Source organism: Scatophagus argus, chromosome 4 (genome assembly GCF_020382885.2).
Source record: "Scatophagus argus isolate fScaArg1 chromosome 4, fScaArg1.pri, whole genome shotgun sequence".
Classification (NCBI taxonomy): Eukaryota; Metazoa; Chordata; class Actinopteri; family Scatophagidae; genus Scatophagus; species Scatophagus argus.
The window spans coordinates 20,662,982-20,678,182 of NC_058496.1; the positions used below are offsets into that span (position 1 = coordinate 20,662,982).

Here is a 15,201-nt window from a genome sequence, read left to right on the forward strand (position 1 = left end):
AGCAATGTTTGTCTATGGTGACTTATGTGTACATCACATCTGTAAGCATGTGTGTGAGATATACATGGACCTATACACTCTATACATGTAGTTTACAGTTTACACACTCTGTCATTTAGAGATTTATGTATGCTGGGTCACCGAGAGGTTGCTGGTTTAGAGAAAGACACAGTTTAAATCTTCGTATGAAAAAACATAACAATATGTTATAATAATAACATAATAATTTGTTGTTAAAACTGCATGCAGTGTAATTAACTGTTTATGAGGTTATTAAGAGACAGAACAAAATAGAAACAAGAGTGTGGTTTCACTCCTGTCATAATCAGGACACATTTTTACAATGAGAACACAACATTATCTGACTGAGCTTTGTAGCCAACTGTTTTTCGATATGAAAATGTTGAACAAAGCATCTCACCCTGACTCCATGTACATGTAGAAGTACTAATGAATTACATATTAATATTAATACGCTCAGAGCATGAATACATTTGCCTATGTCCAAAATATTGCAAAAATACATGTTAAGTACTGTGAAAAGTCATCAAAATCTGTTTTGACAACTAAAATTAATTTATCATTCATTAAGGCTGGTAACAAATATAAAAATATTTAGCTTCAGAGTCTCAAACACATTTAGTAATTAGTGTTCCCACTGTTATAACACATGAAATCTTTATTTTACACCATTATAACACTCCATTGGAAACTGCTTAACAAACACACACAAAAAGCAAATGTTTCTTCTCAGGTACCTGGCCAACTTAAATAATAGATAATTGAATATACTCCTTTGATTTTGAGTTGTTAAGTAGATTTCTATATGCACAGTTTACAGAAGCTCTGATTGTAGGGGTCGCGATGCACTGAGAGATCATTTTCTGGACAATTTGGATCAAAGCAATCAGCACCAAACTGACCGGATCAAAAATCTTTTCGTTGGTCACGTGTTTCTATATGCCAGTGAGGAAAAAGTCCATACTGTTGGTCATAGTAACAAACTGCTGTGGAGCTTAGACTCTGAAGAATTTAATGACAGAACACATAATTAGGAAACACTGTACACAAGTACACAAGACATTTCTTCAGCAAATGGATCCACTCCTTTGTTTAATAAATAATAATGAAATTTGGAATAAAACAGATAAACATGTTCTTCAACTTTTCCCAAAGCCTTTCACTGTAATAAATAGCTCAAACAGCTTCAGAAACTTTACATCCATCTCACTTGCATCAAAAGGAAATATTAGTACCAGCAGATGTGAGAGTGCATGATTGAGGACGGCTTCAATGTCATATTCTCATGTCAGTGATGCAGACAAAACCATCAAATCATGGCAATGAGGAGAGGAACACAACAACAGAACAAACTAAAAAACTGGGAAGAAGAAGGAGGATACAAAAAAAAAAAAACAGCGAGGACTCCTTCCTAAGCATCAGAGAAAAGTAAAATGGAACCACGATCTATAAGATTAAAGGAACTGCCACTAGTTTATGGAGAATGAAAACAGTCACCAGTACATATCTATCCAGACAAAGATGCCACAGACAATGAAATGGTGCTGAAAGGTGGAGGACACATCAATTTCAAACCTGATACCCACAGCTGAACCTGTACAGCATCAGGCTGTGGCCTGCTTGTTTGTCTGAGTTTGACATTGCGGTCTGAACTGACACAAACTGGCACAACTTCTCCTGTAGTGGCTTGGGTTTGTTTTGGCTTCAGACTTAAAATTATCAATGAAAAATGCTGTTCTGTTGGAAGAAATACATACTGTGACCAGTTGGGTTTGACCTGGGTTCAGCTTGGACAGAGATGAAAAAGTTTAATTGCACAAACTCTCCAGATTCTTTCAAAGCTCTAACAAGTTTCCTGGACATTTGACATGTTTATTTCAGAGTGTTTTTATGTGCAATGGTCCTTTCTTAACTGCTACAAAGAGCCTCCAATGTCAGTAGTTAAATACTGAAATGCATATACACAGGGAATGTACCACCTCCCCTTCCCTCATCAGATCACCCTCAGTCTCATGGTGGTTTGGTCCGGTAGTCACAGGGCAGTAGTCTTCATGTCCGCACCTGGAACTTGCCAGCCTTCGTCATGTATTTGATGCCTTTGAAAGGTTTATACTTTTCACCGTACATGTCCAGTCGATTCACCTTCAGCCCTGTTGAAGGACAAAAATACCAACAACTTCTCAATACACACAGTCTGATGTGCACATATTACCATTACATTTGAGTCACAACGCAAAGCATCTGATCTTCCTCATGAAATATTTATGGTGAACTGAGAAAAACCCAGATGGTCATGGAAGATTTACCACTGTCTAGAAGCTATTTCCAGGATCCTTTAAGACTTTCTTTAACACTCTGGACAAAAATATATTCAGTCCACTACACCATAAATAAGCTTTTTAACACAATTACCAAAAACCATGTCCTTTTCCTAATCCAAACAAAGATGGTACATCACATCTGTCTGTGCTCAATTTGTACAACATGAACAACTGTTAATATTTTGTATATGTGAGGACACATCAGTCATTTTATGCTACCTGGATTAAGAAATACATTTACAAATTCAGAAACTGGCTAAAAATACCTTCAGAAGAGTAGCAATTGTTATTAAATGACCTGAAATGTAAAGCTATGCTGCCTTCCATGTTGTGAAAGAGGTGGAAAAATCTTGCACAGGATAATCACAAGTTGGGAAATATGTTTGCTAACAAAGTCACATCACTATTTAGCTGAAGAGTTTCATTAAAGCAAACCATATAATCATATATGTAAATATGTTCTGTGAGGAGATGTGTTTATGGCATTTGGCGCCATCTAGTGGCCATCGTGTCACTGTACTCACAAAATAGGATAGGTCAGGTGGTTATCAGCTGAGCAGGCTCTGTGATGAAAGCTTATCTTACTTGTGGAGTTTGAGGTCAACTTAATTTTAATGTAAAAAATAAAGTGGAAATTATAGTCATTAAGTAATCAAAAACAATAAATCTAAATCACTCAGGGAGCCTGACTGTTGTGTATGAGAATCTAGAGAGAAAGTAACCCCAGGGATTTATTTTTTTAACAGGGAAATGACTGCATGATATAAGCGGAGATAACAACAGTCACGCGTGTATGTATATGTGTGTGTGTGTGTGTGTGTGTGTGTACCTACCTGAGATGGCCATCTGTTGGATCTTGAACTGGATGTTGATGGTGGGGTTTTCATCAGGTTTGGAGGCTCCAGCCTGCAGGCTCATGGTGCCTTTCAGGCTTGGAAGCTTCTGTGGGTTGATCTTACCAACATCCCATGACAACATCTAGGCAAAACACAAAACATCAAAATGTCAATATGACATCACTACCACTTGGAAAAAGGTCAAACCAAGGCAAATGGTGGCATGTCTGATCCTGAAGAAGACCGGTGTAAATTAAGACCATCTGAGGCTATTCATACATGATTTCTGAATACCTTTGTGACTGGGTCAAAGGTGTATGTTCCCTGGGATGGGTTGAGGTTGGCATTGAGGACACCCCTGGGCAACTGGCTGCTGACTAGAACTGATTCCACAGCCTTGCCCATGGTCTGTTTGGGCCCCAGGGTCAAGTCAAAACGCCCCTGGGAACTTCCCTCCCGGAAAGTGATGTTGTGCTTGACGTACACTGGAATTGCCACCAGGCTGATGATAAAGCAGGCCGAGAAAACAAAGAGTAAAGGTCATTGGTATACTGCTTGAGGTAAAATCCTGACAAAACACATGCAGTATTATGTCGACTACTCGATAATAACATATAGATAATATGTTTCATCTCTTTACTTTTGAGAGCTGACATGATAGGAGAGCAATCGGAAGTTTCCATCAGGGGGGATGAAGGAGAGGATCCTCTCAGCTTCCCAGCGCTTGAACCTAACACACGGGTGGAAGCTGACATCATCCAGAAGCCGAGGATTCTGGGAGACAAAGGCAGAGGGCCAGGACAGTTTGAGGGTGAAGAAAATAAAATGTGAAATTTAACTTGCAATTGTGTATATGTGCACAAATTTTCTATATGAGTCTAATGGTGTGGATCTACAGAGTAAACAAAAAGATATGTAAAAATTCTGGAAAAGTGGCAACTCACCATAAATGACAGAGTGAGGTCGGGCATGCCCGTTAGCTTTACACAGGCGTCAATAACTCCCTGAATTTCTGCTGTAATAGTGGATCCTGAGCAGGAGGGTTGGTGGGTTGACGCAAGAAATTGCGAGAAAGCAAAAACCACACAGATGAAGAACAAAACACATTTCAAAGAGAGACACCAATAAGTGCTGCTGACAGCTGATATATACGCCATTCAACAATTTGTTTCAGTGTTTTTGCTAATGCAAAAAACACATTACTTTACAATGTATGATCAGGCAAGATGATATAAAATGTTCACATAAAGCAATAATCAAATTCATTAGGACGTACGGTGTGATAAGCTTATAAACAGAAATTTGGTCCTAGCGAACAGAGAGGCTAAATAATGAAGCATTGGTAAAGTTAAGTGCTTGACCACCATGCTGTTGAGAGAAATACCTGATTTATCGATGATAGCATCGATCTCCTCCACTACATCAAAATAGGCTTCATTGTTGGTGTATTTGACTCCAGTGCGTCGCCATGGAACCACTGACAGCTGGCCTGTAGGGAGCTGTTCACCAACATTGGTGCTGCCTGCAGTACAGATAGCAACCCAATGTAATATAATGAGCATATATACAAAAAAATGGATGATACTGATTCTAACCAGCACTGTTCAATCTATTCGCGACTCTGACCTCACATTAACGTTTTATCTGAATGGCATCTCAGTTTTCATGTTTTGTTGTGAAAACAAAATCGGAATGTGTTGTCTCCTGAGTATAGGGATTCACCTCCAAAGCATCAACAAAGCACATCATATTAACAGGAGACCATGTGAAACTATTCCTACCAAGGGACAAGGTGAGCTCATTTGCAAACAAAGTGGTGGTAAATACTTTTACAACTTGTTTTAATAACTGTTTGAACTTCACTGTGGCCTGTGCTTAACATGTACATGGATTGTACCTGTGATAGTGTTGACCATTGTGCGGAGGATGGTAGGAGGTTTAATGAGCTCTTTGAGGATATTTGACTCTGTGGCCAGTGGAAATCCATTGTCCAGCATCTCCTCCAGTAGTTCATAGACCACTACAACATTGTCCTTAATAGCAGCCTCTGTACACACTCCAAAATAGTCCTGAGAACAAAGAACGCAACCACGACATTCAAAAGTTAGATACCAGTCATTTAAACTCTACTGAAAGTGAACTAAAAAATGCAAGGAAACCAGAACCTGGAAGGTGTCGACGACCCTGTGCAGAAACTCAATGACAAACAGCGGTGGCACCTCACTCTGAATGACTGCAACAAAGTAGATGCGATGCCGGAGCACACTGATAAGGTAGTGATGCGGCGTGGGGATCACTGGAGGGACATTCTCCGGCTCAGTGGCGCGCTCCTGTGCCTCAAAGAAGTAGTCACACACAGAGCGGCTGACCACACTCTTCCAGTGCTTCTCCAGGAAAATGTCCCCTGAGGCGTTAACTAAGAACAGGCTGTGGATCATTTTGGCTGGAGGCTAACAATAAAAACAAAAGCAAAAAAGCAGTTTGAATGAGAATTTGCATTGTATACAATGTGAATAAATGATGATGTCTGAAGATTTCATTGAGAATCTTTGAACAACAGTGTCTGAATGATGTCTGACAGTATTTGAACAGAACTTAAATTTTCTTAAAAGCCAATACCCTACCTAAGTCTATACAGTGACTAATAAGTAAATTTAAAATGAGTAATACCATTCGTACCAACCGAAAAGTCAGCCCTTCCTCCTGTCATGTGACACATTTCTTGGTGAATAGAAGCAGGTTTTAGCTCGGGATAACGCTGCTCACACACACTGCTAACTTCCGTAGCAGACAACGGGTTTGTGTGCTCAATGCGTATCTATACATATATATATATATATATTTGTTTATTCAAAATGTTGAAGAGCAAAGCATTTTTATGTTTCATTTGAATCCACAGGTGAAGTCCGTATTGCACGATACACGTCAAATCCACAGTCATTACATTTCACGGTAGGAACTTTTCACGCGTGAATGGATGGTTCCTGTGAACTAAGCATGAAATGTAGCGGGCCAGTTTTATGGTTACAAAATTAAATGTCATTTTAAAAAAAACAAGTTTGGCGCGCTGGTATCTCCATACAGAGATGCCAGGATGTGTCATTTTCTTTTGCTTTATACAGTACCATGAAGTCCTCTTTAGCTACAGCAAAGTTAAGGTGGTTGCGAAATGTGACACCGGTGTATTAATTAAATATGCGACGATGCTATCAAGTTCAAACCGGATATCACGCAGGGCTAAAATAATCTGAACATGCAGCTAGGTTACACATAATTATTACCACAACGACACATTTAACCGACTAACTATATCGGAACGAAGCAGTCGAAGGCCTTCACATCTCCTCAGAAGATGCTACATGTCCCTCCTCCTGCCTCACAGTCTCATGACTGAGGAAAAGATCAATCACTCGGCATATGGGATGAAAATACACCAAAATAACGATGTCATTCTGGATAAAAAAAATATAGATTGCCGCTCACTAAGTGCAGGTGACTTACCGAAGACAAATTTTTACGTTTTTGTCTCGCCTTTCACCTTCTTCCCCACTGGAAGATTAAGCAGCCGTCGTTGCTTCCCGTTAGGTGGAGCAGATCCTGACGTGAGAAGGGATAGAGGAACACAGCGAACCAATCAGAATGGACGTAGACCGTAAAATCCCGCCTACTTACTAGAGTCATAGGTCAACAATACGGTAGCTGGTTTGCTCGTGACTTGGCTGTGATTGGACCGTGGAAGGAGAGCCACAGTAAACACCAGTAAAACAGACCGTTGATTGGCCTTAAGATGTAGCTGGTCTGACATTTTGTTTCTAGTATCAGATTTCATCTTGTGAGTTCCCTTCCATTCAAACAAACAGATACACGGACATGCTTTGCAGCTTCACTGACAATGATACAAACATGCTTAGAGAAAATGGTCTCTCAGATAGACTACAGGCAGTTCATTAAACCTTTTGTTTTCTAATGAACAGCAAATCTAGGTTTATACATTCCTCCAAACAGGATTATTAGTGGAATAGCAAACATGGAGTAATGAACATAATGAGAATAATGACTTTTTATTGATCACTTCATGTCATGAAAAGATTACTGCATGTTATTTGGACAACAAATAAAGAAACAAAGATGCCATACAGAGTTTATGTTATGTACAATTGGTGATTAACATATTGTTTTCTTCAAACCAATGCACAATATATTGTTTATATATGAAAACATATTGCAAATAAGGGCAATAAAAAATAATGCTCCAATATCTCCCTTACCACAACCTGTACACACTGTGTTGCATGCTAGATGCTTGGCAGCTACCACCGTCATAACCTTCCATCATGTCTCAGACAGTATGATTTAAGTGCAGCAAAAGAGCTTTGCTTGATTTTCAGGAACTCCACAAACACAGGCAAATAAAAATTGGCTACACAGTGAAGGAAATGTCTTAGAGCTCTGATATCTGAGAGTTTGTGGCCTGCAGCTCCACCTTCCATCCAAATGGAGTTCACACCCTTAAGATAAAGTTCAACACATGTGCAGACCAAGAGGTCATGAGAAATAACTTTACCCTCTGTGCACAATTATAATTCATTATACTAAATATTAGAGGAACAGAAAAGCACAGACATCATTTGAAAACACAAAAATATTACAGATATTCATCGTGCATCGTGATAATTAATAATAATTAATGTGGGTTGGTTTTGGCAGTCCAGATTCTGTTATGATCATAAAGGATGCAGAAAAAACTGAGATCTGTTGACTAGTATTGATCCTGAAAATGCTGCAAACAATACACTGAACAGACACTCAGCACGTCAGCTTGTAAATCTGCATACTGTTGATTGTTTTAGTAATAGTAGTAGCCAGCGTGATGAAGATGCTGAAGCAAATGTTTTGACACTACTTTGCTGCAAACCACTCAGTTCATCAGGCGTGAGTTATATTGTTACATTGCTTAAAATTACATTATGCTTTTAATTTAATGAAATGATATTAATCATTGCCTAATTGAGTTTAGACACCAGGTGAAGACAGTTTGAGGGTCTCCCTGTTTTCAGCAGGACTGAGTAAATAAAAAGCAGGCCTAATTATTATTTTAAACAGAAATATATCACTGTGAGTCAGTGACTGACTGTGTGAAAATGCCACTTGAGAAGTCATGTTTAGAAACCAAATGCATTCAGTATACTGGTGCAGTTGAGTAGCATTCACCAACTGGTCTGACATCAGCAACTGGTTCAGTGCAAATTCAAAGATAAAGTCTGAAGTGGGGTGAGGCGTTAAATCTGATATTGATCCTTTTTTATATGGCACACTTATGTTTTACAGTGTCGCCTAGTGGCCACAAGTGCTCAAAGCAATTTCATAAGTGACTGAATAAATGCCTCTGAGTCCATTATTAATGTTCACTATGGGATAAAAATCATCAGTCAATTACTTGTGGTGTGAATCTTTGTGAAACTGATTTTCTTTACATGTTTTCTCACTGTCCAAGAACGAAATAAGCAGTATGTCAAGCTAGTGAAATATATTTTCCAAATCAACTTATGAGGGTTGGGGTCCAATTAACAAACATTATTTTATGCCAAGTTGGAACACTTACTTTTAGGTGATATTAACTTTAGAGAGACAAACTGTATTTGCGTATTTATCCTTCCTTTGACTGGTTTAAAATCTGGGCAAGATCTGTAGGGGCAAAAAGTGATGTCACCAGAGATAAACAACATTTGAATCAGAACATGATGATGCGTGTGGGGTTGTTGTTCGTCAAAGGTTATGAAGCCACACACTTAAGGAAAGACATTAATAAGGTTTTTGAGTTGAAATCCCTTCAAAATAATAAGTACTGTTTTTCACAAAGTGGTTGTTGCTTGTGTGCATTAACGTTATGAAGAATGCTCAAGAATTAATTGCAAACCATTCCCTCCCTTCCCCACACATCCCTCACACACACACATTACCTTCTTGCCATCTTGGTAGGAGGTACCGGAGCATTTGGTCCACCTCCAACAGACTCCATAATAGTCTCTGACAGTCATAAACAAACATACACTCCACACAAACACACCCAATCCTGCACACCTCTGTATGTACTGCACACACATAACTGTAATGACCAACAAAGCTCCTTGAATCCTTTATCTCTTTGCAGCACATCCAGAAGCAGTGGACTGAAATGAGGGCTACCATAATTTAACTGTTGAACTGACTTAAGACAAAACTCTAAAAAGCTCAAGGAAAACATGAATGGCTCAACATAATTTATTTTCATTTTATGTTAAAATGTACAGAGTTCTTTGAAAGTACTTGCTAAGAAAGAAAGAAAAAAACAGAATAAATGGAAATACATACAGGGACAGAGTAGAGTTGAGGCCGCTGAGCGCAAATCAACCTTCACTGTGCACAGCTGTCACTCCTCTCTTTATTTTGCGCTCTCTCTTAGCATACAACGCAACATGTACAATTACAAAGGATACAAAAAGGGAAGCGATATAAACAGACAGAAATATACTGAGCTCCTTTTTACATGCCTCTCAAATGTAAGGAAGTCATCCTATACACACACAGGAAGTAAAAAAAAAAAAAAAAATGCCAAGTGACCTTTAGATATTTGTAGTCCTTTTGTTTAAAATAGCATTAATATACTACACAAAGATAGAAAAACTCTAGAGATGAGATGGAATGGAGAGGTTAAAGGCATCTTAAAGTCACTAAAAGTGAGTGGTAATTTTTTTAAATTTTGAATTTCTTAGTAATTATTACCCAAGAGGCGAGCTAAAAAATATGTATTGTTTTTTTTCCTGAAACAGAAGTGAAAAAAATGACAGTACCAATATCAATGTCAGAGTTTCCTTTTATATTATAGAAAAAACATTTTCTCTACAATAGGTTTTCTAAAGTCAAAAAGAGTCAGCTTGTGTCATAAAAGAAAGCTGCCCAGTCTGAAAAAATTCAGAAAGAAACACAACAAAAAATAAGTACAGAACAGAACAATACACACAAATAAAGTATGCAATGTCAGGTCTGCAAGGAAATGAAAACTCCTCTTTTGACTTTGAATACTGGTACATGGAGCAACAAGGTCAACTGTTTCACCCCTGCCAGTTAAACGCCACTTCCAACAGGACCTCGAGCACTTACTCACCTCCGACCCTGCTTTCATTTGAGTGTGCCTCTATGTGAGGGCCAAACCATGCACTAGATCAGGCATTTAGGCAAACCTTTTAAAAAGGCTACCTGTCTACCACCATACATCTAGCCAATGAGAGTGCAGAGTTTCGCAGAAATTACATGTAAAAAATAAAATAAAAATACAGAAAAAATACACCGTTCAAAAGCAGACTCCTCGACCTATTTGGGTCACTAACACTTAAAGGAGGGAAGTCAGCAATAGATAACTGACTTTCCTTAAAGCAGTTAAATGGAAATCCCACTGTTTGTTCTGCATTCCTTAAACTGCTAAAAAGGCTGACATAATACACTGTCTGTCAGTGGAGTGTGAACAAGAACAGCTGAATGTTGTACTTTCCTGAGCTAGCCACCGATTGGCTAGCCAGTTTGTGTTTGTGTTTGTGTATATATGTGTGTGTTTGTGTATATGTATATGTGTGTGTGTGTGTGTGTGTGTGTGTGTGTGTCTGGATATTGGGAAGTACCAGAATATTTACATCTAAACGTTTCATTGTGGCAGCAAACTGGAAAATAATGCTACTTCTTTCATTTCTGGACATATAGAAAGACAGAAAAACACTCCTCTCTTCCATGTCTTTTCTATTTTTGGTACACTGTTCATCCGGGAAGCCAGAGACTGTAGAAACAAATCACCAGGTCAAACATCGCAGGCCCCATTCCTCTGCTTTTCTGGAAACAACAGCTGTCTGACCAGGTGGCCACATAGTTTGCTTATTTCTGAGAGAGCAAAAAGGTGTATCACCAATTCAGAATGCCACATATATAAAGACCAAAGCATATAAGAGGTCGGACTGCACACGAGTATTTCGAAAAAACAATCAACAAAAACAACAACAACAAAAATAGGATTCGACATTATGTTTAACAAATCAAGAGTCCGCCTACAATGTTTCATTGTCTCTTTTTTTTCCAAGGTAAGGCTTCCCATATCAATTAAAAGATTGTGTGCATGGTTGAGTACTGTTCAGTTAATCACTGTTTTTCATTTGCAGTCAGACAAAGCAATGTACTCCTGTACTGTACTTCTCTGTGCATCTTGCTTATTCTTTTCCTCCTCTATTCTCCTGCTTCACATGAAGAGGAAGAGGAGGAGGAGACTTCTGGGCCTATGAGAAACCACATTGCAAAGGACTGCGTAGGCCTGGCTTGAAGCAGTGTGGCACAGCCCAAGCCCAGAATCCTACCAACTTGCTCCCATATGCAGCCAGCTGGGAGGGGAGGAAAAATGAGCCCAAATAAAAAGGGACAAAATGACAACATAGAAAAAGGGGAAACCCAAAAACCCTCTCTGTCTCTTGGTCACCTAACCTCACTTGCGCCAGCCTTGGCACTGGAGAGTGTGAGTAATGAACATTTAGAGTACAGCGAGTATCAGCTCTGGCCCCATATCTCCTTTTTCAGTTCTTGGCTGCTCATCTGCTCATGTATGGTGACTGTTTTGGGACACCGGCATAGCTGTGATGGGAGGGACCGGTATACATCATGTTGCTATGGTGATTGGGCTGCATAGGCTGCTGCGGGTAACCCTGCCCTCCCATCATGCCCATCTGCATCTGCATGGGGTACTGGGCTGGCTGATTCATGTAAGGGGGATTGCCATGATAGCCACTGTTCATCATGGGCTGGGGCATTCGGTAGCTGGCTGACATGGCATTGAGGGGTGTCATGTTCATGGAATTGTATGGTGCCGGTGTAGGCATGAGGTTTGGCATCATACCACGTTGTACCGCCAAGGTGCGCGGTGTGCCCTGCATGGCCACAGCCCCTGAGCTGCGGCCATAGAGCTGCTGCTGGTGTGGGGCCGGGGCCAGTTGCTGAGTGGCTTTGGACCGAATGGAAATATGACCTTTAACTGTAGCCATCTGGCCCTGTAGCCGCTGTGTATGCGGCGGGGGTCCCAGACCGATGTTGGTCGTAGGCATGTTGCATTGCAACTGCAGGGAGCCCAGGTTCATGGAGCCAGAGCTAAGGTTAGGAGGTGGGGTCATAGTGGGCTGGCCCTGCGGGAGGGGAGTGTGGGGTGAAGGGGCCAGGCCAGGGTTGGAGAGAGACACACTGGTGGCGTAGGAGGTGACTGAGGCTGAATGGGAGTAGGGCATAGCATGAGGGTCCATGATGGTGTTGGTGAGCTGCTGAAGTTTGGCCAGGCTGAAAGTTGCTGAGGGCTGGGGGTAGCCCCCTGTGCCAAAGTCCTGACCCATGCGCTCATATAGGGTGCGGCCCCCTCCTCCGCCTCCACTCTCTGGGATCTCCATGATCATGGGTGTGGAGGCAAAGCCATTGCCCATGCTACATTGGGACAGGGCCTGCTGTTGTTGCTGCGGCGGTGGTGGTGGGGCTGATGGTGGAGGTTGTGGGTTGGGGGCTTGTTGTTGCTGTTGAGGAGGCTGTTGAGGAACCTTTTTTTGGGACTGCTGCTGCTGTTGCTGCTGGTTGGTGCTGGGCGGCCTCTCGATCACACCACAGCTCTGAGGAGACTTGATGCCACAGCTGGGGGTGTTGGACGGCGGTGGGGGTGGTGGGGGCTGGGGTACAGCACTGCCTACATTAGTGGTACCTGGTCCGCTGTTGGGCCCTGGCCCTGTTTGCTGGATGAGACTGCAACTGCCCATCGCTAGTTGTGAACTTCCAGCTCCTGTGGAAGATGTGAGGCTAGGGGCTGGAACAAAAGAGCAGCTATTTGACTGAGAGGAGGAGGACGGTGTGGCTGAGCTTGAAGAAGAGGAGGCTGATGATGAGGAAGCTGTGGAAGCTCCTGCAACTACAGCAGCTGACATTCCCCCACTGTTCCCACCATTCCCTGTTCCGTTGCCTCCTCCGCCCATGGTGGAGTCATAGCTGCTGGGGTTGTCGTAGTTCTCTGTAGTACTCTCTATGCTGCCGAGGTCACTGAAGCCGCTGTCCACTACCTGCTGCGAGTGGTCTGACACAGATGGCACATCCATCATTGGCGATGTTTCCATATTTTGCTGGGAGGGGGCAGAAAGAGAACTGGGATGCTCTGGCGTGATCTGGGTATAGCCACCTCCAGCACCTCCACCACTGGCCCCTGCCCCTGTAGGACCAGGCGTCCCTCCCCTCTGCCCTGAAGGAGTTGTGTCCATGATGCTTGAAGACAATCCCGGACTGTTCACTGAGCGCACAGACTGACTGGGCAGGGGTGGCACTGGGGGATTAGGGAGGGGACTACTGTGTTGGGAGGCCCCGCACTCCTCCACTAATGCCAGCGCCTCTTCCTCAGCCTCCCCTGTGTGGCTGTAGCTCTGTAGGGTCCGGCAGGCAGCTAGGGTCTCCTCACAGTCCTGGTAGGCGCCATGGTGTGGCTGGGTTTCACTCTCTTCATCCTGGGCTTCACCCTGTGTCAGGGACTGGACAGCCTGCATAGTCTCCAGGTCCAGCTCATTGGAGTGGTGATGGGGGTGGTGTGGGTGATGGTGGCCAAGCTCCTCTTTGAAGTCAGAGTGCTGATGAGTGTGGGAGTGTGAGTGTGTGTGTTGGGGTTCCATCAACAGCGTGACGTCCTTGTCGTCTGGGTGCAGAGGCTGGAGCTCCATGGGCTCAGAGGGAACAGACATGGCCGTAACTGTTTCCACTGCTGCAGCAGCTGCAGCAGACTCCTCCTGCTCTCTGCGCCGCCTCTCCTCCTGCTGTGGGTCTGCTGATGAGGGATGACACTTGGCCTCCTGCACCTCCTCCTCAGCCTCCTCCTCCTCCTCTTCTTCCTGCTTGCTGACATAGTCCTGGGCCACGCTGTTCTCCATGTCTAAAAAAGCCTCTCCACCTTGGGGTTCCTCTTTGACCGGAGGAGAGCTTGCATGGGAGGCAGGCTCCTCCTCTTCATCTTCATCATCTTCTTCATCTTCAGAGTCCTGATTTTTTCTCTTCTTACTGCCGTTGTTACTGCTGCTGCTCTTGTTCTCCAAGTGCCCATCACCTTCATCGTCTGCATCGTGGTCTTCACTGCGCCTGCTTCCTGAACCTGGTGTGACTGCTGCTCGCCTGTTGATAGCACCACCACTGCTACCCATACTGCCACATTCTTCTTCCTCTCTCTCCTCATCGTCATCGTCTTCTTCTCTGTCACCCATATCTGTATCCTGAGTCCGGGACTGTAGGGCCCGGGGCCCTGAGGTGGAAGAAGAGGAAGAAGGGGACAGTAGGTGATGAGAAGGTGGACGGCTGGGTTTGTCTTCCTCCCAAGTTCTTTCAGTCTCCTCCTCTTCATCCTCTTCCTCCTCTGGCTCAGAGGCGTGAGGTGGTTTGGGGGCAGGCTGTGGCGGCTGGTGGAGAGCACGGTTCTTGGGTGGCCTCCCTCGCCTCTTTGGCACCTTCTGCTCAACAGGCTTAGGGAGATAGTCGTCTTCTTCGTCAGAGTCTTTCTGTTTGTTGTCTCTGTCAGTGTTGGTTCTGCAGACTCGTTTGCGGTCATCAGTCTGAAGCAGCTGAGGATCTTTGTCCAGTTGCTGTTCCAACAGCCTTTGTCTTTCCTGCTCCTGCCTCTCTGCCTCTTCCTGGGCCCGCTGAAGATACCAGCTCCGGGGCTTGCGGCCAGGCTTCATCTTAATTTTGGGGGGTGGAGGATCCCCACCTTGGCCCTGGCTGTCTACAGATGCTCGCTGATTGGGCCCACCACTGGGGGGTTTTCCAGGTCCCCGTTTCTTCCAGTGCAGCGGTTTGCGACTTTTGCCCTTGGGCCAGCCTTTCTTTTTCTTGACTGGGATGTCAGGGTTGGATGCTAGGGTCTCTGATGGCATAACCGGCATGACGCCCACAGGCTTCAGCACAGGTGTTAACTCTGACAGGAGGTGAGAAGAAAAGCAAGTGTTAAATAA

The 15,201-nt window shown here is 43.1% G+C and overlaps 2 protein-coding genes across 5 annotated transcripts in view; both read right to left on the minus strand.

The window, feature by feature from the left end:
• Positions 1–1,011: 1,011 nt before the first annotated feature.
• Positions 1,012–6,831, minus strand: ap3m2 (adaptor related protein complex 3 subunit mu 2). Its single transcript, XM_046385706.1, has 9 exons — positions 6,680–6,831; positions 5,344–5,628; positions 5,076–5,247; positions 4,563–4,700; positions 4,123–4,208; positions 3,819–3,952; positions 3,473–3,680; positions 3,176–3,320; positions 1,012–2,171 (listed from the first exon to the last, which is right to left on the minus strand). Exons 2-9 carry the CDS (start codon positions 5,614–5,616, stop codon positions 2,071–2,073), a joined length of 1,257 nt encoding a protein of 418 aa, XP_046241662.1. The 5' UTR covers positions 5,617–5,628; positions 6,680–6,831; the 3' UTR covers positions 1,012–2,070.
• A 2,590-nt stretch (positions 6,832–9,421) lies between these two features.
• Positions 9,422–15,201, minus strand: part of kat6a (K(lysine) acetyltransferase 6A) — a 28,952-nt gene continuing 23,172 nt past the window's right edge. For all 4 annotated transcript variants that reach the window (XM_046385710.1, XM_046385707.1, XM_046385711.1 and 1 more), the window contains one exon: positions 9,422–15,164. In XM_046385710.1, the coding sequence (XP_046241666.1) occupies positions 11,782–15,164 (3,383 nt within the window). In that variant the 3' untranslated portion in view covers positions 9,422–11,781. The remainder of the gene's footprint in view (positions 15,165–15,201) is intronic.

Bases quoted from the DNA above. Each gene is read 5' to 3' on its own strand.
- ap3m2 (XM_046385706.1), bottom strand. From the start codon at position 5,616: ATGATCCACAGCCTGTTCTTAGTTAACGCCTCAGGGGACATTTTCCTG. The intron at 3,953-4,122 runs GTGAGTTGCCAC...TTTGTCTCCCAG, and splicing joins ACCTCACTCTGTCATTTATG to AATCCTCGGCTTCTGGATGA. The intron at 3,321-3,472 runs GTATTCAGAAAT...TGTTTTGCCTAG, and splicing joins CCTTTGACCCAGTCACAAAG to ATGTTGTCATGGGATGTTGG.